At 43.8% G+C, this 24,623-nt stretch overlaps 2 protein-coding genes across 2 annotated transcripts; one reads left to right on the top strand and one right to left on the bottom strand.

Moving 5' to 3' along the window:
• Nucleotides 1-2,910: 2,910 nt before the first annotated feature.
• Nucleotides 2,911-4,663, bottom strand: LOC107195226 (elongation factor Ts, mitochondrial). Its single transcript, XM_015585030.1, has 4 exons — nucleotides 4,636-4,663; nucleotides 4,095-4,250; nucleotides 3,504-4,032; nucleotides 2,911-3,421 (listed from the first exon to the last, which is right to left on the bottom strand). Exons 2-4 carry the CDS (start codon nucleotides 4,248-4,250, stop codon nucleotides 3,189-3,191), a joined length of 918 nt encoding a protein of 305 aa, XP_015440516.1. The 5' UTR covers nucleotides 4,636-4,663; the 3' UTR covers nucleotides 2,911-3,188.
• Nucleotides 4,664-5,278: 615 nt separating this feature from the next.
• Nucleotides 5,279-24,054, top strand: LOC107195153 (dynein heavy chain 7, axonemal). Its single transcript, XM_015584940.1, is given in 35 exon segments — nucleotides 5,279-5,578; nucleotides 5,789-5,919; nucleotides 5,982-6,135; nucleotides 6,388-6,537; nucleotides 6,603-6,791; nucleotides 6,902-7,005; nucleotides 7,088-7,357; nucleotides 7,444-7,748; nucleotides 7,833-8,187; nucleotides 8,279-8,752; nucleotides 9,077-9,457; nucleotides 9,748-10,184; nucleotides 10,278-10,393; nucleotides 10,481-11,866; nucleotides 11,980-12,177; nucleotides 12,258-12,389; nucleotides 12,451-13,506; nucleotides 13,751-13,924; nucleotides 14,005-14,177; nucleotides 14,408-14,902; nucleotides 14,904-15,318; nucleotides 15,737-15,925; nucleotides 15,994-17,072; nucleotides 17,300-17,491; nucleotides 17,553-17,779; nucleotides 18,207-18,577; nucleotides 19,012-19,192; nucleotides 19,589-19,887; nucleotides 20,068-20,232; nucleotides 20,310-20,550; nucleotides 21,154-21,443; nucleotides 22,041-22,278; nucleotides 22,365-22,516; nucleotides 22,847-23,128; nucleotides 23,848-24,054. Coding segments are annotated over 35 exon segments (11,508 nt in total).
• The last annotated feature ends 569 nt before the right edge of the window (nucleotides 24,055-24,623 follow it).

Here is a 24,623-nt window from a genome sequence, read left to right as displayed (position 1 = left end):
ATCTTCAAGACGCCGATTTAATCGAGGTTTTGAACACTATTGTCAGTTCAACGAGGGAGTCAGTAAGAATAACCAAAACATTTGTGTGCAGAGCCCAACTATTGGCTGGCGACTGTCTCTGTCCCACTTAACCTTTGTGTAGGCAACCACCCACCCAGGTACTCGTTTCTAAATTTCTTTTCACAATTTTTTATGTTCTTGTCTAAAACTTGGTATATTACAGAAAGGGAAAACTAAGAGTTTCGGAAATGGATGGAAGTAAAATTAGACATGTTTATCTAATCTGTCGGAATAGGAGTATTCCGTTTGCTCAATGACCGTGAATATTTTGGTTGCCTACACAGGGGTTAAATGATCAACACCTTCCTTTGTTTATAATTAGCTACTGACTCGACTCGCTGGATGAGATGTAGGTAGATATTGTTACTTTGTTTACGAAAATATGTACACTATTATAGGGATAGATACTCGATATTTAGTGTGACGGTTGGTTAGGCGATACGTGGTGTATGGAGATGACATGCCTCTTTTTCAGGGTTTCATAAAAACGAATCGTTCAACGAGAAAAAACGTAGAATTTTGTTCCCGCGTTGGAAGGAATGTAATTTCACGGGTGTTTTCCATTAAGTAAAAGTGTGCTCGATAATGTGGAACGAAATTGTCTGATGCGAGACACTGGATCACATGAGGATTAGTGAAGGTGCGTGAGACTTTAACGAATGTATTTGGATGAAAGGAATCTCGTAATTTCGTAATATAGTTAATGTGTTACTTTTTGACTGTAGAGAAACTATTGAAAAGAAGCAATCAGAGACGCTATGCCCGTCAATTCCCGCGTATGTACGTACTTCCTGGAAATTTCTTTAACATCGTACGGCAAAAGTTGTCAATTCGTCAGAGTTACAACATATCTTTCGATCCTTTCCCCTGGTTGGCGCGATAAAAGACCGCCTACATCGCGATCGCTCTAATTCTTCTCGGCAGAATATTCAGTACTCGTTCGGAATTACGAACGATGACCAAAACGTCCGCGCTTCGGATCCCACCCGAGTGTCCGTAACGAACTCACCCGTCTCGAGAAATCCATGGCTTTTTCTTTCCCGGTTCTGTGTCCCCTTTACGTCATTTAGACGTAGCGTACGAGAAGCGATTCCCGTGGCGATATGCGCGAAGGAGCAAGAGTAGAAGGCCGTATACACACGCCGCGATGCAACACCGTCTAACTGTACGCGAGCAAGCACAACTGATACGATGTGTTCCTGGCTAAAAAGAAACCGTACCGGTGCAGACTCGTCCGGAAGTGGGCCCCGGAACCCCGGGCCGGCCACCCGTGACCGCCGACGGGTATACACCATACACCTCGTGAATACACGCGCGTCGAGCCATGCGGGCATCGGTTCTCTCTATGGCATATAGGCATCTCGCTCGAGCGCGCACCTGTTCCTCTGGCTTTCTAACGTTTCTGTCCGGTCGTCACGAAGCTTCCCTACCCAATTCATGGGCTGCCCCTTTTTGTTCCTTCTTCTTCTTCTCCTCCCCATCTTGGTTGTCTTCGCTCGAATAACGGATGCCGATCTAACGATCGAGATTACGGCCGCCTGGCATCGCGCGGAAGATTAAGTACGTTCCCGCTGAAACACGCTCGTTACGCTATTCCACGGCGTGTAATATGCGCGCCAGGTATTTCGTGAAATGCGAGCGCCATGGGCTTCAGGGACGACGAATTAGCCGCGGTGATGTATAATGAGAAACTGTACAGGGTGTCCTATTGCTGACTTATAGCCGTGGTATAATTATTCTGTATGCAGAAATAGAATTAAAAAAAAAGAACGTGTATGTATTTATTTATGAAATTTGAGTTACAGTAATGATGGAACTCGTGCATGTATTTGAGCATCACCTGGCGTAGAAACGGTGAGACGCGTGAACAACTCCATGGGAACTGTTCATTTATTCGAATGTTGTTTAATTGTACATGAAGAGGAACGGAATCAGTATCTGTCAGCTGATTTTGACAGATACAGGATATTTTTCTAATATTATTTTTCTATGACACAGGGGAGAGAGGCCGATGGACTGGAGAAACGATGAATCCGATCATTCGAGCGGTTTGTGGTTGTTTTTCATGTACTAGAACCTGGTGCCGTTCTAATCGGTTTGTCAGATTATTCATTAATTATATTCTTCGGTTCATGTATAGTTGAAAATTTTACGTGGGACGAGAGAAGTTTATTGACAAAGATTAAGAGCGACGCGAGCCTATCCGGTGCAATAGGATGCAACGTTTGCTCTCAAGGAGTACAGGTTCATGCGATTATCTGAATAAATATGTTTTATTTGAGAAATACTATAAATTTATAATACCTTTTTCACGTGTATGTTATATTGGAAAAAGTAGGCGAATTTTGGTAATTGCAAAGAGTCGAGGAGCTTTACATCGGCCCTCGAACGTTTGGAACTGGAAGCCGAAATCGAAGCTAGAAATGAGATACCGCTTCGACGAACTAGCGATGCACAAACTGAACCACCAGACGATACTGAGCAGGAGTTATACGGTTTGAATACGAGAGACATACCACCCTGTCGACTTCTTCAGCATACTGATATTTTGACTTTTCAAGTATGATTTCCAAATCTTCAAATATGTCACACTATATCGTTGATGAATGTAAACCTGTTCAGGGTGTTAGATATCCACCGGAAGATATTGCTCGTTACTGGAAAAAAGACGCACGAATGTGGCTCTGGAAGTCTGTTAGGCTTATGAGAAGCAAAAAAAAACCGGTGACTTCAAATGACATGTGCGCGGTAAATAATGAAAATGAAGAAAAGGAATGATTTACATGTCATCTTAGAATTTCGGATGTAAAGTTCTTTGCATTTAGATCGTTGTTTTTATTCTTCGTATCATCATTTTAAATACGTTTTATTTTTGTATGCATGTACACTGGATTAGACAATAAGTAACGTCTATTATTAAGAGACCTTAACACTTCCTATTACATACTTTTCCAATTTATTTATAACGAGTTGTGCTTAATCTGTAATAAGGTAAGTAATAAACGATTAAAAAATCTTTTACGTTCTTTGCCGAAACAATTGTATGTTTCATCCAAACATGAAACAAATTGTTACATCATGAAATTCTTGTACAATTTACATGCGTCAACTCGAGATCATTCTACATGTTAACCACAAGTTTCTACAGAATCCAATGGCTGTTTTTCTGTCTCCGATTCAAGTATTTCACCCATTTCGAAACGTGCGAAATCTATAACTTCCGTCTCCTCAGCTTGCAACAATTGTTGCACAGACATCGAAGAATCAAGTAAAAAATCTTGGTATAACATAACAGATTCTTCGTCCACGTCGTCGTTTGGCTCATCAACACTTAGATCTCCAATTTTGACTGGATTCATACCTAACAGAAAGAATTATATCATTACTCAAATCAAATATAGTTCTGTATGAAATTATTGCACTAAGTTCACAAGTATGATTACCAATAATGTGTTGGCAAAGTTGCATTCCTAAAACTGGAGTTCTTTCTTTAGATTTTAAAGCCACTAATGCACCATATCGTCCAAAAGATGTTGGCACTGGATTTACAGGCGAGGGGTGAGTACAACCATATAGATGCACTCCTGGTTGTACACTCATGCACAACGCACGTCGTATATTAATGTTTTCCCCAACAGTTCCGATAGTTAAAGCACAATGGTCTATTAAACTCTTGCCATCATTGGCAACCAAAGAGTTTAAAGACTCTGGGAATAGCATGGTTTTATTGACAGGTGCAGTTTCTTTGAATGTCATTCCATGTTGTAACACAGTTGACAGTACAATTTCGGCTAAATCATGAAATCTTTTGTTTCTTGCAACAAAGTCTGTTTCGCAATTTATCTCTGCAAGTGCTCCATAATTATTATTAGTTACTATAGCTATTAATCCCTGAGATGTTATTCTAGATTGTAGTTTAGCTGCTTGGGTCCAACCTTGGGACTGTGCCTGTTCATGTAACCATACTTCAGCCTAAAACATTTGACAAAATTAGTAACACTTTTGCTCAGATCATTGACTAATAAGTGTCTTACTTTTTCTATGTCATTATCATGTAGTTCTAATGCCTTCTTACAGTTCACAAACGTATACCCAGTCTTCTTGCGTAATTTGGACAATAATGTTTTCTTCGCAGAATAACAGACTAAGTAATTCGTATATATGGAACGAAATACCTGACGTGGAATCATCTGAAATGTCACTGATACTGTTACTTTATGTAAAAAGAAATGTAAACCAGGTGACTCTAAGTAGAATTTTATAGAGGTCTAACCTAAAAAATATCTGAACACAACTTTAAGTAACGTGTTAATATTAACACGGCAATATTACAATGACATTATTTTACAAAAAGTTTTTCGATTAAAAGTCCCACAATTTTCTCGAGATCGATTAATTTCGTTGCCTAGAAACTACAGTCAATTGAAGCCGCTAGTGTCAACCTTTTCGCGACTTGATGGTGGAAAACACATAGAGATAACATTTTGTACTTACAATCTATCTAAACTGTAAATGTAGCAACAATTTATCTAAAACAGTCAATAATTCGAAGAAGTTTTATCAGTTAATACTTACGATGCAAGTAGTTCAAAACACGGGGTCCTGGAACAATTGCTAAACCGAGATCTATTCCGAAAGTGGCGCCTTCTGCGACTCTAAAATTCGATCGCAAGGTAGTACGGAAAAATGGATGTTTTTCAAGTGAAATTTGCAAGTTATACAGTCACCGAATCGTAGCTTATAAGCGATTTCGTATTCATGATCGAATGAAGTTCATTTTGGCGTATAAAACATCTCGTTCGTACTGTTTCTGGGCATTATTTTAGGTGTAAAACAAATCTCCATTTTCCGGGGTCCTGTTGCGATACGCAGTTCAGTATGGAATGCGATTGTATGAAAGTGACATCGTGCGAAGGTATTCCACAACGTCCAATTCAAAAGAAGCCCGCCAAAATATGCAAAGTGGACGAATTCAAGATCGAACCAATAGAATTGATGAATTGCATCAGATGCCAGAAAAAGGATAATATACGAAAAAAAAGGCAATTACAGGAGACGCATGCTGAAAAACGGTTGAGAACGGAAAGCTTTCGTAGGTCGGTTATACACGCGAATTTTACTTTCGTTCAAAATGAAAAATAGGTTAAAAACTTTGTAAATGTAATTAAAGTCAAGTTTGTGAAAGATAATAGTTACTGGTGACTTTATTTATAGGTTCATGGTGGGTTTAGTTGTTAAACCGGAATTATCGGAGTCGGGATTGGACTTAACCACGGACCAAGATATAAACCGTTACTACAATTATATTTCCAACGGAGTCGATACTGTCCATACGGCCGAAATTCACGATGATGTTCTTGAGAAGATATTAAATTCGGTTCCGTACTGTTTGCGTGATCGTTTCAATTATTGCACGGAAGATCTATTAATCGAGATCAAAGACACATACACATTGAATATTAAGAAAGCGATATTGGAATTTGCGCTTCAGGATCCTTTACAGGAATCCCCACAAGAGGTGAATCTAAAATGTACATTAATAAATTTTGTATATAGGGTGTTTTATCAAGGACGTTTGAAGGTCAATACTAGAAATGGCGGCCGGAAGAGAAGTGTCTTTGGCAGAGAGAGTTATTAATTAGAATAGTTCTCTCGAAACACTCGTTGTATTTTATTCCAGGTCTAAAAGTTAAAGTATTCACTTCATGAAAATCTTCAATTTCAACAGGCACAACAAAGTGAACTGCTGTCTAGTTTAGTAGGTCAGGTTCGTGAACGAAGTGTCACCTTGCAACGCGATTTGTATCTGATAAATCCATGCATGAAGATGACTTTAGATCGATGGATACGCATATTTCGGTAGGACACCACAAACTTCCAGCACGATGCTTCTGATCGATGAATGAACAGCTATTTTTCAGAGATTTTCGGCTTATCGACGTCAAAAAACTTGCGACGCACAAGGGGAGCTGGGGCCTGCAAGAGTATGAAAGTACAGTTTATCGTCAAATCGAGAGGGGGAAGGTCACACTGCAGAAGTCTTGGTACAGTGGAATACAGGATATATTCCTTGTGGTAAAGGATCTGTAATGATTCAGTGTACATAATATTTATTATAGACGACGAAGAAGATTATCTTATCTCTTCTGAAAGATTAGGCCCACCGTGGAATTTATAAATTGTAGAATTATGAAATATATACGGACAAATACAATACGGATTTTCTTGTTCTTATATTATCAGATTATTTGGCAGATAGATCAGTAACGTCCAAACACTACAACGTAATTAAATAATTATTAATTCCATTTAATTCCATTTCCACAGAATAACAGAAAGAATTTAGTACCTAGCCCTCTGAAACGTACACAGTTCGGACGATTCTTCGGATGTGTCGCCAAAATAATGGAGGCTCAGCTACTGTCTCTCTGTAAAAGCAGCATAAAGGATTTCATGAACCTGATCGTTCGCGGTCAGGTCAGTTATTCCAGAATCTCCTGCAAGAACAATTAAAAAATCGTCTCAGTAATTATCGTTTACAGCCAGCGAGATGCGAGTTTCACGTGGATATTATAATCGTCGACAAAAAGCCCGATTTTCAACCCACCTTCGATGCGTTTAAACATGTACTGTGCGGTATTTTGAACGGTATATGCAAAGCTGTTGCAGAATTTAACACATTGGAAACACAACTTTACCTAGACTGGTCTGGCCCGTTAGAACTTCTACGAGTATGCAAAGGATTAATTTTTTATTACATATTGACAACCTAAAAGAGCAGACTTTCGATTGAAGTTCGAATAATTTAATACATAAATCATTTTATATTTCTCCGGTGCAGCCGAAGATAGATCATTCGATAGTGGAAGCTCAAAAGCAGAGGATCATTCGACTGATCGATCGAGAAAAAATTATTCCCACGAAGATACTGGCCGCGTTAGAAGTGTAACTATCAATCGTGTTATATTTTCCATCTGCTTTTATTTTTCTTCTATCTCTCATGACTTGTTCCGTTTATTCGTCACAGACATAAACATTTTTACAATAACGACGAGTACCAAACGGTGGAGAGGTTCGTGAACGACGAGAGCAAAACGTTACCTGAATACGAGGGGATGATGAATCGTTATCGCGCGCTTATGGCGAATATTCCATTGCAAATCGAGAGGACAGTGTTCACCGGCCTCTTCAAAGTGTCACGGCAGATTTTCATCGAGACGATCGTCGGTAATATCGAGCAGATACAGGGTCTTCTTACCAATACCCTGGTCAAGAGGTACCAACTCACAGCTATAAGGTGAGTGTTTTATTATTCTTTTCAGCACGACTCTTCAAGCATCTACAAAAAAAAAAACGCAACATTGTATACCTGTTTCGGTTTAGAATGACGGGGGAATACGAAAGCATAGCCGAGCGAGCATTGAGCACGCCAGCCGACACGTCCGAGCTGATGGATCTCATAGATTTCGTTCGAAAAGCCGTGGAAGGGTCTCTGAAGCTGTTGGAGGTGGAGCTTTACGATATAATTCAGCACATTCTCCTGCTGTCCAATTACTATGTTCTCACTGACGCTGAAGTAAACGCCAATAATATGGCGTTCCAATGGTACCATCGAATACCGGATATACTGATAGAGAACCAAAATATCGTGGCGACTAAGACGGTGGAGTTCCAGGAGGCGTTACGAAGTATCATTAACAACAGAAAGAACGGATATAACTATCATGGGTTTTTTTGAATCGATTTAACGTTATGGTCTTCCAAACACACAGTCAGGTACATCCGATTTGAAGAGGAACTGGACTCGTACGCGAAGCAAGTCGACGACATCCAGTACTGGGGCGACGTGGCGGAGGTGTACAAGTACCAGAGGAGGGCCCAGACTCTAGAGAACCGGCTGATCACCGCGATGGAGAAGATCGACAAGTTCAACGAGGAGGAGAACGCGTTCGGCTGGGAGATCACGCAGTATCCACGCAGGAAACAGATCGCCGATCAACTGAAGCCGTTCAAGCAGCTGTTCGACGCTGTCTGCGACTTCATGACCAAACACGAGCTCTGGCTGCAATCGATGATCGGCAGTTACAATCCCGAGGACATCGACAACGATGTCGGATATGCGTACAGGTGAAATGTCTCCATGGAAAATTATGGCAGTTCCTCCAGCCGAAAACATTTTAATCGGCAATAATTCCGTAAATTTATTCGAAATCCGTAGAACGATCTACAAACTGGAGAAGTCTTTCCAGGAACCAGATCTCAGGAATCTGGCGCTTAGTGTCCGCGAGAAGATCGAGGAGTTCAGGGATCGTATGCCGATCATATTCACGTTAGGCAATCCTGGACTGAAAACACGTCATTGGGAGGAAATATCGGAGATCATCGGGATCCCGATCAAGGTTGACGTTGACTTAACGTTAGCCAAGGTACTGGAGATGGGACTGGACTCGTTGGCCGAAAAGTTCGAGGGTATCTCGGACAACGCGTCGAAAGAGGCCACCTTGGAGAAGGCGATCGACAGGATGCAGAAGGACTGGACCGATTTGGCTTTCACGGTGAACCCTTTCAAGGACACCGGCACCTACGTTATCGCCGGCGTGGATGAAATACAGTTGCTTCTGGACGATCACATCATCAAGACCGTTACTATAAAGAATTCGCCGAATATAAAGCCTTTCGAGGACAGAATACTGTTAGTATTATTTACTATTATTCTTTATTATCCATGCCTTTCGGCTTTGGATGACTTCCGGTATTACTACATTTATTTAAAATATTTTACACTTCTATTCCTTTTTATCACAGCTCTATCGTCCTAATACCAATTGAAATTAAAATTCAACTTAAATTTAGCACTTACACTTTAGAATCTGTTATTAACTATTAATACTGTTAGTAAAATTAAGTATAACTTAACTTTGTACCCTGTAATGTCCTCTATATCTATTATACTATTGGACATCCTCTATAATATCGTGAACATACCCTCAATCTCGTTGTTCATGGCCTCAAACAGGGTATGGGAGCACAAATTGCACCTGCTGCAAGATATTCTGGATCAATGGCTGCGTGTCCAGGCGATTTGGATGTACTTGGAACCGATATTCACGTCGCCGGACATCCAACAGCAGATGCCAGAGGAGGGACGGAAGTTCTCCGCTGTGGATAAAACTTGGCGCGACATCATGAAGACCGTTCACTCCGATTCCCGTGTTCTTGCTGTGGTCGAGATCGATAAGATGTTAGAGAGGTTGAAGAAGAGCTACGGACTGCTGGAGGATATTCAAAAGGGGCTGAATGATTACCTCGAGAAGAAGCGGCTTTACTTCCCGCGGTTCTTCTTCCTATCGAACGACGAGCTCCTGGAAATTCTGTCGGAGACCAAGGACCCGACACGGTAATCCTATATACGGGACAGTGGAACACCATTTGTTCGACTTCGTTGTGGCGGGTTGGCCGGTTCGGATAACAGGATGGCTCGAGCATTAACACTGGAACCGGAGTCGGGCAGAATTTTATTCTGAATAATACATAGTGAAAAGTAACGGTATCCACGAGCGTTATCGTAACCTTTCAACAGTTAATGAGATTAAATGAACGTTTGTCAAGTGTCCACCATCAAGTGTGTTGTTTCTTAAAATAGCAAAAGAAAATACTCGAATCACAAATTGACCATCGTTTTTCCAGCGTCCAGCCGCATCTAAAGAAATGTTTCGAGGGTATCCACCGGCTGAAGTTCAACGAGGACCAGGAGGTGCTCGCGATGAGATCGTCAGAGGACGAAGAGGTGGGCCTCGTGGATGCGATATCCACCGCAGCCGCGCGTGGACAAGTCGAGAAGTGGCTCGTCGAGCTGGAAACGATTATGCGACGAAGTATTCGGCGCGTGGTGCAGCTGGCAATCGAGGCGTATCCAAGTAAACCAAGGAAGGACTGGGTCCTCGAGTGGCCCGGCCAAACGATCCTTTGCGTTGGCAAAACGTATTGGACGCTGCGCATCGAGGAGGCGATGCTAGCGGGCGCTGGCGGCATGAACAAGTACTTCGAACAGTGCCAGGCAGAACTGAACGATGTGATAAGGCTCATCAGAGGAAAACTATCGAAACAGAATCGTATTACTTTAGGTGATCATATTTTACTCTTGATCTTCTATGGCAGAAAAGAAACTCGACGTAACAAGTTATCCTGACAATTCACTGAATCTTCGAACATTTTAGAGGCTCTTGTCACTCTTGATGTCCACGGGAAAGATGTGCTGGCGAACCTCTGCAAAGAGGTCGTGATCAAGAACACCGACTTCAGATGGCTCTGTCATCTACGCTATTATTGGCTGGTTAGAACCATCTCTCGAAAAATAAATATTAACACATTTGTTACGACGACTAGTATCAAAAATAGAATAGATAATTCATATTTACAGGAGGAAGACATGTGGTCCTATATGATTAATTCGAACCTGAAATACGGATACGAATATCTGGGAAATTCCTCTAGACTTGTCATTACTCCTCTGACGGATCGATGTTATCGAACCCTTTTCGGCGCCTTGAGTCTTCATCTGGGCGGTGCACCGGAGGGCCCCGCTGGTACTGGTAAAACCGAGACGACCAAAGATCTAGCTAAAGCAGTGGCGAAACAGTGCGTGGTCTTCAATTGCTCCGAGGGCTTGGATTACATCGCCCTTGGGAAATTCTTCAAAGGATTGGCGTCCTGCGGCGCCTGGTCCTGCTTCGACGAATTCAATCGAATCGATCTGGAGGTATTGTCCGTGGTCGCCCAACAAATCTTGACGATTCAACGTGGCATTAATAGCGGCGCGGAGAAAATGTTCTTCGAGGGTACAGAAATCTTCCTGGACCCGAGTTGTGCCATTTTCATCACGATGAACCCTGGTTACGCCGGTAGATCCGAGTTACCTGATAACTTGAAGGCGTTGTTCCGTCCGGTTGCCATGATGGTGCCGGACTATGCGTTGATCGCCGAGAATACACTATATTCGTACGGTTTCTACAACGGTAGACCTCTAGCGGTGAAGATCGTAACCGCTTACAAGCTCTGCTCCGAGCAGCTGAGCAGTCAGAGTCATTACGATTACGGCATGAGGGCAGTGAAATCGGTGTTGGTGGCGGCTGGCAACTTGAAGCTCAGATATCCAGAACAATCGGAGGATATTCTGATGTTGAGAAGTATCCTAGACGTGAATCTTCCCAAGTTTCTTGTTCAGGATCTTCCACTTTTCGAGGGTATCGCCTCGGACCTATTTCCTGGTGTCGTGCTACCGACACCAGATTACACGCATTTGAACGCTTGCACGAGGGACGCGTGCGCAGAAGCGAACATCCAGTGCACCGAGTTCTTTCTGCAGAAGATCCAGCAGATATACGAAATGATGATCGTCAGACACGGGTTCATGATCGTTGGTCTGCCATTCAGCGGGAAAACGTCCGCGTATAGGATGCTGGCTGCCTGTCTGAGACTGCTGGAGGAGCGACAATTGATGGACGAACATAGGGTCGAGATAACGGTTATTAATCCTAAGGCGATCACGATGGGACAATTGTACGGACAGTTCGACCCAGCCTCCCACGAATGGAGCGACGGCGTGCTGGCTGTCAGCTACAGGGCGTTCGCGACGTCCACCAATCTGAATAGAAAGTGGCTGGTCTTTGACGGACCGGTAGACGCCATTTGGATCGAGAACATGAACACCGTGCTCGATGATAATAAAAAGCTCTGCTTGACCTCGGGCGAGATTATACAATTGGCGCCCACTACGAATCTGATCTACGAGCCTATGGACTTGGAGGTAAGGGAAGTCTAGATGACGATCTGACTATAGACCTAACCACGAATCGTTTTTCCATATAAACGTTTTTTGTTAAATGTTAAATTATAAAACGATTATTGATTTATCGTCAGGTCGCTTCGCCCGCCACGGTATCCAGATGCGGTATGATCTACATGGAACCAGTCAGCCTTGGCTGGAGACCCCTTTTGCTCTCCTGGTTGAACACCCTGCCGGAGACCTTCACGGAACACCATAAGAATCATTTGCACGATATGTACATGAGATTTTGCCCGCCCCTTCTCTATCTTCTACGACGAGGGGCAGTCAAGGTTCAAAAGACTCTTTTTCGTAGATCCATTTAGATAAACCATTATCATCGTCCATTTCCCTCGCTCGTTCCTCTGTTCAGGAGCTGATTACAATGCCCGATGCGAATCTCGTGAGATCAGTGATGTACCTGTTCGATTGTTTCCTCGACGACTTTCACGATGAGAAGTACCTCCAGACGTTATCCGATCTAGATATACGAGCGCAAGTAGAGGTACCGATTTCTTTCTAGTTTAATCGGACCAAAGACGTCTGAACGAACACTTCCGTTTCAGGGCTGCTTTTTCTTCTCCTGCATCTGGGCGATGGGCGGCACGTTGAACACGGATTCACGTGAATCGTTCAGCGATCTCTTCAGAGGTCTAACGGCCAGGGAGTTCCCGGAGGACATCAGGCAACGTTTCAATATCTCCGATGACACCACCGATCCGCCAAAGCCATACGTGGTCACCGTGCCGTTAACCGGTCTGGTTTTCGATTTCAAATACGTGAAAGAGGGCCGAGGAAAGTGGAGGCCGTGGATGGAGGATCTGCAGAACGTTCCGCCGATCCCGAAAGATATGCCGGTGAATCAAGTGATCATTCCGACGATCGAGACAGTTCGTTACTTTCACCTGTTCAAGCTCCTCATTTGCCATCACAAACCGGTCCTCGTGGTCGGTCCGACTGGGACTGGCAAGTCCGTCTACATGATGGACTTTCTTCTGAAGAAGAACGACCCGGACACGTACAAGCCTATGTTTGTAATATTCTCGGCGCAAACCACCGCCAATCAGGCGCAAGATATCATCATGAACAAATTGGACAGAAGGAGGAAGGGTCTTTATGGGGCGCCGCCTGGTAAACACTGGGTAGTGTTTGTGGACGATTTGTCCATGCCTCAGAAAGAGGAATACGGCGCCCAGCCGCCTATAGAGTTGCTGAGACAATGGCTGGATCACTGGACCTGGTATGATGTGAAGGAAGTGGCTCCCATAGAACTAGTAGACGTTCAACTGGTATGCGCCATGGGACCTCCGTCCAGTGGTTTGGACGTCACACCCAGGTTCAAACGGCATTTCTTTACCCTGGGCATCTCCGAATTCTCCGACGACGTTCTGACCGCTATCTTCAGCACGGTGATGTCTTGGCATCTGAACAGAAGAGAGTTTCCAGACTTTTTCCAGCCCTGCGTCGAGTATATAGTCGACGGTACGCTGGACATTTATAAAGAAACCAGGCAGCATCTTCTGCCAACTCCGGCCAAGTCGCACTACTTGTTCAACTTGAGGGACTTCTCGAGGGTGATCCAAGGAGTGTTGCTCTCCGTGCCTGAAACTGTTACCGAACCGGTAGGTTAATTGTGCGAGATCATTAATTTTTTTTCTCATTAAAATTATATTGAACACAAAAAGTAATATTGAAGAATCTTGAACGAAAGCAAGAAAAGTACCTAAGAGTCCCTGTAGTGTGACGTGTGAACCCCTACAGGAGCATACTAATCGTCACCATATTGAACACCTTTCATATGGAATTTACAAATTTTTAGAATATCATTGAAATGAACAACGATAATGATTTTTTTTCCGTTCTAAGGTGGGCATGAAGCGTTTATGGGTGCACGAGGTTCTCCGCGTCTATGGGGATCGGCTGGTCGACGACATGGACATTAAGTGGCTCGTCGACCAGATACGACAAACCGTGACTAACTACTTAGAAGACAATTTAAATGAGATGTTCAAACATTTGCTGACAGATGGGGCAAACACGGTACGTCTGTATCACCTTCTGAGAGATTATAATCTTGTCGAGCATTAATCAAAACACACTGCAATTTAATTTGTCCATAGGTGACAGAGACAGAACTTCGGAATCTGATCTATTGCGACTTCCAAGATCCTATGGCCGATAAGAAATTATACACAGAAGTGGCCAACATAGATGACCTTACAGTGATCGTCGAAGAATATCTAAGAGAGTACAATTCCATTTCAAGGACTCCCATGAACCTCGTTCTCTTCAGGTCCATTATCCGTTTCAGCAAATACAGTGACTCACAAATTTGTTCACGGAACGCTGTCATATATATGTGACCAAATAACCTACCAAATTACAAATTGTGATTTAAAATGAGGATATATATGTCACAAAAATGATCACTTAACTGTTATTTCGAAAGTATTCTGAACGAATGCATGAATCACTGTATTACAATGAATCAATGAAATAATAATTTCACCGAATCCTCAACAGATTCGCGGTCGAGCATCTTTCAAAGATCTGTCGAGTGATGATGCAACCCCGTAGCCACGCCCTCTTGATCGGCGTCGGTGGTTCTGGTCGTCAGTCTCTAACCAAATTGGCAGCCCACATCGCGGACTACGAGCTATTCCAAGTGGAGATGTCCCAGCAATACGGCACATACGAGTGGCACGAGGACCTGAAGGAGATCCTGAAGAAGAGTGCAGCCAGCGATCTGCACACGGTGTTCTTGTTCCTGGACACTCAGATCAGGGACGAGATATTCCTCGAGGATATAAGCAATCTTTTGAATTCGGGTGAGGTGCCGAATATATTCGCCTCGGACGAGATGTCCGACATATGCGAGAAGATGCGAGTGATCGATCGTCAGAGGGACAGATCGTTGCAAACGGACGGCAGCCCCGTGGCGTTGTACAATTTCTTCGTGCAGACCGTTCGCGAGCATCTGCACGTGGTGGTGACGATGTCGCCGATCGGGGACAGTTACCAAGTTTCTCGGCGAAATCGATTTGACCGTGGAGGAGAGGGACGCGTGCATCGAGATGTGCCAGTTCTTCCACACGTCCACGCAGGATCTGTCCCTGGAATTCCTGAAAAGGGCCAAAAGATACAACTACGTCACGCCCACGTCGTACCTGGAGCTAATCAACACGTTCAAGGATCTTCTGGCGAAAAAAAGAAAGCAGGCGGTCGAAGGGAAGAGAAGATACGAGGCTGGTTTGGAACGATTGGACAGCACTCATAAACAGGTGGAGAAGATGCAAGAGATCCTGGTCGCGTTACAACCGAAACTGCTTGTCGCTGCGAAAGACGTGGAAGCGATGTTCTTGGACGTTCAGAGTCAGAACGACGAGGCCGTGGCCATCGAGCAGATCGTCAAGCTGGACGAGGAGGCGGCCATGGTAAGGTGTTCCTCGAGATCAAAGTCAATGCTATTTAGCACGGAATTTTGTAAATGGATCTCGACGGCTCTCTCCCGGTATCCAGTTTCTTTTAGGACACCCGGGTCGTTTCCACTTTGCGGTGCGTTAACGTTAATGAGATTTAGGAGCTCACCTGGAATCCTGACTCGCGACCGTAACTTTATCTTCTTGGTTTATTCGAGCGACTCGTTGGCGAGTTACTTGTCTCTCAAGGGCTCTGAGAAACGTTAATTCCACGCTTTATAAGTTTCTAGCCGTTTCCGTGTTCAGAGTTATATTGTGAAAGCACGGAAAATATTCCAAATTATTCTAAATTCTGGACCATAATTGGAGAAAGATTGACACTTGTGGAAGGTGACTGTCAGTACTTCCCTCAAAATTGTCCTTCCAATTTAAGGTGGTAGCCAGCGAAGCTGACGCGATCCGTGAGGAATGTGACGCCGATCTGCAGGATGTAATGCCAATATTAAACATGGCGAACGCCGCCCTGAACACTCTGACACCGCAAGACATACAGATAGTCAGATCGATGAAGCGTCCTCCAGCCGGCGTACGATTGGTCATGGAAGCAGTTTGCATCCTAAAGGTACAATCCATCCCCTCGATTCCTCTTAACCAATACGTCTCCACGGTACAATCCATCCACTTTTCCAGGACGTGAAACCGGACAGAGTTCAAACACCGGAAGGCATGGTGGAGGACTACTGGAAGGCCTCGTTGCGTATGCTGAGCGACATGAAGTTCCTCGAGAGTCTGTTGACGTACGACAAGGACAACATACCGGAGAAGATCATGACGAAGATCCGTACCACGATACTGACCAACCCGAACTTCGACCCCGAGAGGATCAGACAGGTGTCGAACGCCTGCGAGGGCCTCTGTCGATGGGTGTTCGCGTTATCGGAGTACGACAAGGTGGCGAAAGTGGTGGCCCCGAAGAAGCAAGCATTGGCCAAGGCGGAGGCGGATTATTCCGCCGCGATGACGCAGCTCAACCTGAAAAGGAACCAGCTGCAAGAGGTCAGGAAGAGGCTGGAGGAATTGGAGGATCTTCTGGCGCAACGCAGGGCCGAGTACCAGGTGATGACTGACGAGGTGGCCGAGTGCGAGGAGAAATTAAGACGGGCCGAAGAGCTGATCGGAGGTCTAGGCGGGGAATACACCAGATGGTCGGAGACCGCCAAGTCCCTAGGGGAACTTTATTACAAACTGACTGGCGATATTCTGATCGGTTCTGGGATCGTAGCGTATCTAGGTGTCTTCACCACTTGGTACAGGCAACAGCAGATCGAGAACTGGACGAAGATCTGCACCGAGCTGGACGTCTATTGCACGCCTGACTATCAGCTCACTCAGATACTGGGCGATCCTGTGCTGATCAGATCGTGGAATATCTTTGGTTTGCCCAGCGATCTTTTTTCGATCGATAATGGCATTATCGTCACGAACTCCCGACGGTGGCCGTTGATGATCGATCCTCAGGGCCAGGCGAACAAGTGGGTGAAGAATATGGAGAAAAAAGCGGGTATCAACGTGATCAGACTGTCGCAGAACGATTATATGAGAATTCTGGAAAACGCTGTGCAGTTCGGACAGCCGGTTCTATTGGAGAACGTCGGCGAGGAGCTGGACGCTGCTATGGAACCACTTTTGATGAAACAAACGTTCAGATCTAGTGGTACCACGTGTATCAAAATTGGGGACTCGATTATTGAGTACTCGAGCAACTTCCGGTGGGTATTGGTTAAGTTCTTATTTTTTTATGGTACTTCTTAGGGATGGGTTTCTCGAAACGTCAAAACCTGGAAACCCATTGAAATTCAAAAAAGTTTCGAGTGTCGAGTTTCGAAGGTTTTGAGAGTTCTGAAATCTTACAAAATTTCTGATTCGAATTTCGAGAATTTGAAAGCGAGACACCAATCCATAATTAATGTTTCGAGAATGATATTTTTCTTAACAGATTCTACATCACGACCAAGTTACGTAATCCCCATTATTTACCGGAAGTGGCGGTGAAGGTGACTCTGTTGAATTTTATGATCACGCCAATCGGTCTCGAGGATCAGCTTCTGGGTATCGTTGTGGCAAAAGAACGACCAGATCTGGAGGCTGAGAAGAATCAGTTGATCATTCAAGGAGCCGCCAATAAAAAGTATGTTAAATTTTGTCTAGCTTATTTACTCTCGATCCGTCGTTAAGTTACAATGTTGCAGAATGCTGAAAGAAATCGAGGACAGAATCCTGGAGGTTCTATCCACGTCCGAGTCGAACATTCTCGAGGACGAGACTGCGATCAGCGTTCTGAGCTCCTCGAAGCATCTCTCGAACGAGATAGTTGTGAAGCAAACTGCCGCGGAGATAACCGAGAAGTCCATCGACGAGGCGAGATTAGAGTACACCCCGATAGCTGTTTATAGCACGGTCCTCTTCTTCACGATAGGTACTTCTTTCGTTTGAACAAATCGATCGTAACGTCAAAACACTCTTTTCACTCTCGACAGCATCGTTTCATGTTCATTAAAAGTGTATTTAGAAAGTTTATAATTAGGCATATAGTAACAGGGGTAAATGTTTACAATAAGGGAGCCACCTCCGATTTCAATGATTTTTCAATGTGTCAAGGTTAAATCACCCTGAGTAGAGTTGTGAAGGTTTTAGTTGGGGGTCGCCTTCGTAGTGCTACTCAGGGTGATGACCTTAAATACATATTAAAAAATCATCGAAATCAGTGGTGGCTCTCTTATTGTAAATATTTACCGTAACAGGGATATTCATGTAACTCGATGACAGTTTACTTTCACTCTAATCGAATTTATCGAAAGTCCTGCGATGACGTTACACGTTTTTTTACTGTCGATCTTCCACAGCCGTCCTAGCGAATATCGATCCGATGTATCAGTACTCGTTAGTCTGGTTCGTGAATCTCTTCAAGAACACCATCGACAACACGGAACAGACGGAGGACATTGCGCAACGGCTGAAGGACCTGACACGCGAGTTCACCTACTCGTTGTACGTGAACATATGCCGTTCGTTGTTCGAGAAGGACAAGCTTCTGTTCTCGTTGCTTCTCTCGGTGAATCTGCTGAACAAACGGGGTGAGATCTCGATACCACAATGGATGTTCCTATTGACCGGCGGCGTGGGCCTCGAGAATCCTTTCGAGAACCCCACGCAATGGCTGCCCTCGAAATGCTGGGATGAGCTGTGTCGTTTGGACAACGTTCCTGGATTCGAGGTAATAAAGTGAAAAATAAATATCACCGAGGTGTTCTACAAAAAGGGATAAACTTCCGAAAGCATCCACACCCTATTCTGTTATTTATTTTAGTATTAAAGTCGATGTATAGGGAGAGGACCCTCCCCCTGTATCCCCACTCCAATAAAACTAGAATCTAACCTAGACCTACCTGCAACCCATTTCCATTTTTCTCGATTTCGATTATGAAATAGAAGACCACTGTGTTGGGTCATCGGGTGTGTGCTTTTCAGAAGTTCACTCGAAAAAAACAGTGCGAAAAATGAATATTGTTACAGTAGACACGCGTCAATAGGTATTCACTGTGCTTTTTTTCCAAGGGAGCAGAAAGAGTCTTCACCCCTTTAGAGTTAATAACCAGAGACTTTACAGACGGCGTGTGTACAAAGTTTGCCGGATGTTTTTGTGTTTAGGGTCTGAAAGATTCCTTCACGGAGAACGTGGACGCTTGGAAGGTCGTCTTTGATCACATGGAGCCGCACACTTTACTTTTCCCCGCGCCTTACGGCCAGTTCAGCCCTTTCGAGAGAATGCTCGTGCTGCGATGTATTCGTCCTGACAAACTCGTGTCGGCGGTGCAGAATTTCGTTGAAGGTGGGGAGATCGTTTGTTTCTCCTTTTTGGAAGAATTTCACGTGGGTGACTTGTTCTTTTTTCGTTTACTTAAAGGACTGGATTGTTTTTTCTTTTCTTTTTGTTTCGTGAACCCAAAAGGACTGGAGATTCTTTTCTTCGCGTACTTTACTGTGTACAATTTCACCTATGTCGAACAATTGAATTAATATTATTTGTGACATTTTACAGATCACAAGCTACAAGTAATAATAAATTCTGTTGCGAAATATTTATAGTAACAAGTGTCTTAAGAAAACAAGTAGAATTGTACGAGTAACGTTTATACTTAATGACCGTAAAGATACAGCTACCATCAAAATTCTGCTTCAGTCTTGTTAGATCGAATCGCTCGTTAAATGGTAATTGTTTTGCCAGAGCAATTGGGACATCAGTACATCGAGCCGCCGCCGTTCGATCTGCTCTCGTCGTTCGCGGACTCGTACTCCTGCATCCCGTTGATATTCGTACTGACGCCTGGCGCCGATCCCATGGCGGTTCTGCTGAAATTCGCGGACGACCAGGGCTTCGGCACGAACCGACTGTTCTCCCTGTCTTTGGGTCAAGGACAGGGCGTTATCGCCGCCCAACTGATCGACGAAGGGGTGAAGAACGGCACCTGGGTGGTGCTGCAGAATTGTCATCTTGCCAAGAGCTTTATGCCCCAATTGGAGAAGGTACGAAAATGAATTTTTAACGGTCTCATTACCCCGGCCCCGTCGTCTTGGCAATAAAGTCTGAACCGCCTTGCACGTGAAACGTGAGGGAATAGAATGAAATGAAAAATGAAGTGTCATCTAAGAACTCGAAGATAGTATATTTCTGGATCGGTTTATTTTATCGGAATTCTGATTCAGATATGCGAAAGTTTCACCCCGGAAACCGTGCACCCGGACTTTCGTTTATGGCTGACCAGCTATCCTGTGGATCACTTTCCGGTCAGCGTTCTACAAAATGGCGTCAAGATGACCAACGAACCGCCGAAAGGATTACGAGCGAATATAATCAAGTCTTTTCTTCAGGTAATCCACTAGTGAATTGCAATTGTCGCTGATTTTTGGAACGACGCTGGACAATTAGAAAAATTTGAAATCACTAGGACCCGATATGCGACAGTGAGTTCTTCGACACTTCGAAGCAGAAAGGACCGTTCAAGAAACTGCTATTCTCCTTGTGCTTCTTCCACGCGATCGTTCAGGAACGAAGGAAATTCGGACCGATCGGCTGGAACAATCAGTACGAGTTCAATGAGACTGATTTGAGGATCAGCGCTTTGCAGCTGAAAATCTTCTTGGATCAGTACGACGACGTGCAGTACACTGCTCTGAAATATTTAACAGGTATTTCTACATATACAATTCCATAATTCACTTATTTTGTAATATAATGTTATTACAGTAAACAATTATTTACTTTTCGTTATTATTTTATACAAAACTCGGTACAGTCAGACATTTTTCATATGATTTTTCATCTCATAGATCAACATCCATAAACGTCCAATTCAATATGGCGTCCTTATCGTTAAAGTCACTGAGTGAATTAACTTGTTACTGAATCTTTCAAACAACCGCAATTGAATCATCCACAATTTTCACTCATTTCTATCTCAAGTATTGCTTCCACCTTTCCTGTCTTTATTTAGTAGTTTCTAAGCATTTCAAACGTACAAACGTCTAATCAAATATGGCGCCACCGCTACAATCGAAAAACACATTCAGAGCACTGAACTTGCCAAATTCGTGATCGATTCAACCGTGCACGTAAAATCTCGAAGTTAATACACGCACAGTGGCCATTAGTCGGCCCGCGTACATTTTGAAGTACACTAACGTGCCAATTCAATATGGCGTCCTCGAGTGATCGCGGGCAAGGACCCAGGTTAGGGACACTCGATGAGCCGATTTGGTAATTAATTTGCTCTCTCCCACTCCCCCGTTCAGGCGAATGCAATTACGGTGGACGCGTGACAGACGAATGGGACAGGCGAACATTGAACACGATCCTCGGGAAATTCTATTGCTCGGAGTTGCTCGCGGAAAAGAAATACCTGTTCGACCCGAGCGGCCTGTATTACGTGCCGGAGGTCGATACCCACGGGGATATTCTCGAGTACGTAAAGTCCTTCCCGATGTCCACCGCGCCGAGCGTGTTCGGGATGAACGAGAACGCAGACATCATCAAGGATCAACAGGAGACCACGTTGATGCTGTCCTCGGTCCTTGCGACGCAGGTAAAAAGAATCACTCTCGAGAACGACGATTTTCGAATTAACATACGAATCACTTCTAATATATTTTCATTGGTCAGACCATTCAGGGACTAAACGTAAGTCTTTGTCGAACGTAATTTCACGCGCAACAAGTAGCTCTTTACGACGATATTGTGTATTTCATTTGTACTTTGTCCTAGCTGAATCCGAAGTTATCCAGGAAACAGGTATGACAGTTGTTTTTCGGTGATTATTCTGCTTTAACTGTTAATATCTCGGTAATGAAGCTTCAGATTACAAAACGATAAAGGATTTTTCCAATTGTATTTGCATGAGGAATATCCACGTTTCGGAGTGTCTCATATTTTTGGGACACTCTGTATGTACATAACAGGTTGCTGAAAATATTCTCGAGACCCGCTAGACAAATGCTCCGCCGTCGTGCCCGTTATCATTATCCTCGTTCATTAAATTTCGAGACAATTAAGGAACTCTGGTAGTGTTTCGCGAATATAATAGGCGTTCCTTAAATGTATATTCTGCGTGTGACGAATCGTCCGTACTACTAACGAGACGGCCACACCGTGTTGCTTCGACCCGTGTGTTTCCTCCAATTAGGACACCGGGGAAACGGAAACAGACGCAGGCAAATCGCCCGACCAGACCGTATACGGGGTGGCGTCTGATATTCTGTCAAAGTTACCGAGGGACTTCGATCTTGTCGCGGCGCTCGTCAAGTATCCGACGTTGTATAATCAAAGCATGAACACGGTGCTGGTCCAGGAGATGGGAAGATTCAACAAGCTTCTGCAAACGATCAGGAATAGCCTGGTGAACGTTCAGAAAGCGATCAAAGGTAAACCGCGAGCGTCCGACGCACGGCTCGGCGCACGGCGCCCGATATCGATCATCTCACACGGCCGCGTGAACACGATCCTAAAGGTCTGGTGATCATGAACCCGGCCCTCGAGGAGGTGTACGTGTCGATAATCACCGGAAAGATACCGAAGATGTGGATGAGGAACTCCTATCCGTCCCTGAAACCGTTGGGCAGCTACGTTCAGGACTTTCTGAAGAGGCTCGCCTTCCTTCAGGTATCCTCGACATGTATACATCATTTTTGTTCTTGTGTAGGGGAGACCGGGGCAGATTGTAAGAAAAAAAGTTTTCACAATTTTTTCTCAAAATTGTTTTTCTTAATCAGGAAATAATTTGCGTGACTTACTTCTTGGTCAACACATTGAGTGTAAGTATGTGACAAAATCTTTTATACTTAGACATTTATGTTCATTATAAACAAATCTGAACTTTTGTTACAATGTGCCCCAGCCTGGGGTAAATTTATAAAGGTCACATAGTCTAAATTTTCACATTTTTAATCCTTAGGAATGTTACTCACGAACTTGTTTATGATATATTCGCAGTCGTGGTATGATAAAGGGCCACCGTCGACCTTCTGGATCTCCGGTTTTTACTTCACCCAAGCGTTTCTCACCGGCGCCCGTCAGAACTACTCGAGGAAGTACTCGATACCGATAGATCTTTTGATCTACGACTTCGTCCCTATGGAAAAGACCGTCTTCCCAAACCCGCCCGCCGACGGTGTTTACGTTTACGGGCTGTTCCTCGACGGTGCACGGTTCAACATGGAAACGATGAAAATCGACGAATCGATGCCGAAAATATTGTACGACACCGTTCCTTACGTGAGTGTTTCTCTTCGTTTCACTAGTTGGAAATTTAATTTCTGTAAAACAATAATTCTATTTGTTCCGTTGACTAGATCGAAATTAACAGGATTCGAAAACAATGAATGTTTCCTCTTTATTTTATGATTCTTTATGTTGGCCCTTCTGAATTCTTTAATTTTCTTTCCTTTTGAAAAGAAATATTGAAAAAATGAATTATTCCGAAAGGAAAATGCTGCCGAAGTAGCATGCAAAGTGCTTTTTGCCTTTGCAACCTCATGCATCTACTAAATTATCAGGCGAACTTATGGATCTTCGCGTAGAAGAATTCAAATTCGTCTCCGAGACGGGTGGTATGCAGTTAAAGGGTTAAAACAAGACAGAAATTTCTCTGTAAAAGTTAATGTAGATTTACGAGATAGCTAGATCGCTTTAAAGATAGATCAAGGTAAATGATATTTTATGTACAAAGATATATACTTTATGCATCCACGCTAAATGAAGTTTAGTGTCGTAAAAGTGATTGTTCTATTATCCGAAAATTCTTGTTAGTCTTTCAATTAGTTCGTACACGGAAGGCTCTACTGTAATTCAGTGTTAAACAAATTCCAACGACAATTTCACAATATTGGAGAATATCGTTTTTCACGTTTGCCATTCTGGCAATTTTCTCCTCGCAACGGAGTCGAACTCGTGTCGTGCAATTCGCACCGTCTGACGGCTGTGTTTGTATCCAGATTTGGATGGTACCGGCGAAAAGGGATGAAGTGCCGGACCGACACACGTACACCTGTCCAGTGTACAAAACCGCCGAGAGGAAGGGCGTACTGTCGACGACCGGCCACTCGACGAACTTCGTGATCGCCATATGGCTCCCGACGGAGCATCCCCCGGAACACTGGATCCTCCGAGGCGTAGCCATGCTCTGCCAATTGTCCGATTAAACCAATTATTACGTATCCTACGTTATTTGCAATTTATTTCAATCTCAATCTGTACGTCGAGTTTTCCTTTCGTTCGTCACAGTTTGTTCACGGTGAAACGATTTTTATTTTCACCCTTGAACTTTAGCCTTAGGTTATTCGGAGAACAGTTAACTAGGCTTTGCGGGGTCTCTTGAGATTCCGTTTACAGAGAAGCTTGACCGATTTCTCGTGAAATATTCAGGTCACTTTGGAACATTTTTAGATAGTTTCTTAGTGTCAATATTGTTGGTCGATTTTTTTTATAATCACTCCAAAAAAGGTTTAGTTTTAGTTCGTGGTCATTTGAGAAGTTGAACTCTGAAAAGGCAGCTCAGTGTTATTAGAACAAGTTCAATTAATATTCGAATGGTATTCAATTAACTCCAAGGCATGAAGTGGACGATCATCTTCTGAGGCGGGTGTTTTAAATCGTTCGTCCACCCTTGGGTCACCCTTGAACTTTGATTCGCCAGAAGAATTTTCTAATCTCAATCTTTCAGACCCGCAAGATCTCAAGGACCGGTGTCTAGAACCACCAAAGACCGTCG

Source organism: Dufourea novaeangliae, unplaced genomic scaffold (assembly GCF_001272555.1).
Source record: "Dufourea novaeangliae isolate 0120121106 unplaced genomic scaffold, ASM127255v1 scaffold55, whole genome shotgun sequence".
Lineage (NCBI taxonomy): Eukaryota > Metazoa > Arthropoda > Insecta > Hymenoptera > Halictidae > Dufourea > Dufourea novaeangliae.
Note: the sequence above shows the minus strand (reverse complement) of the source record. Positions and strands in the feature narration are given on the sequence as shown.

Excerpts from the sequence above, each read along its gene's own strand:
- LOC107195226 (XM_015585030.1), bottom strand. The coding sequence starts at position 4,250 with ATGATTCCACGTCAGGTATTTCGTTCCATATATACGAATTACTTAGTC. Across the intron at positions 4,033-4,094 it reads ATGATAATGACATAGAAAAA|GCTGAAGTATGGTTACATGA; the intron begins GTAAGACACTTA and ends CAAATGTTTTAG. Across the intron at positions 3,422-3,503 it reads ACTTTGCCAACACATTATTG|GTATGAATCCAGTCAAAATT; the intron begins GTAATCATACTT and ends TCTTTCTGTTAG.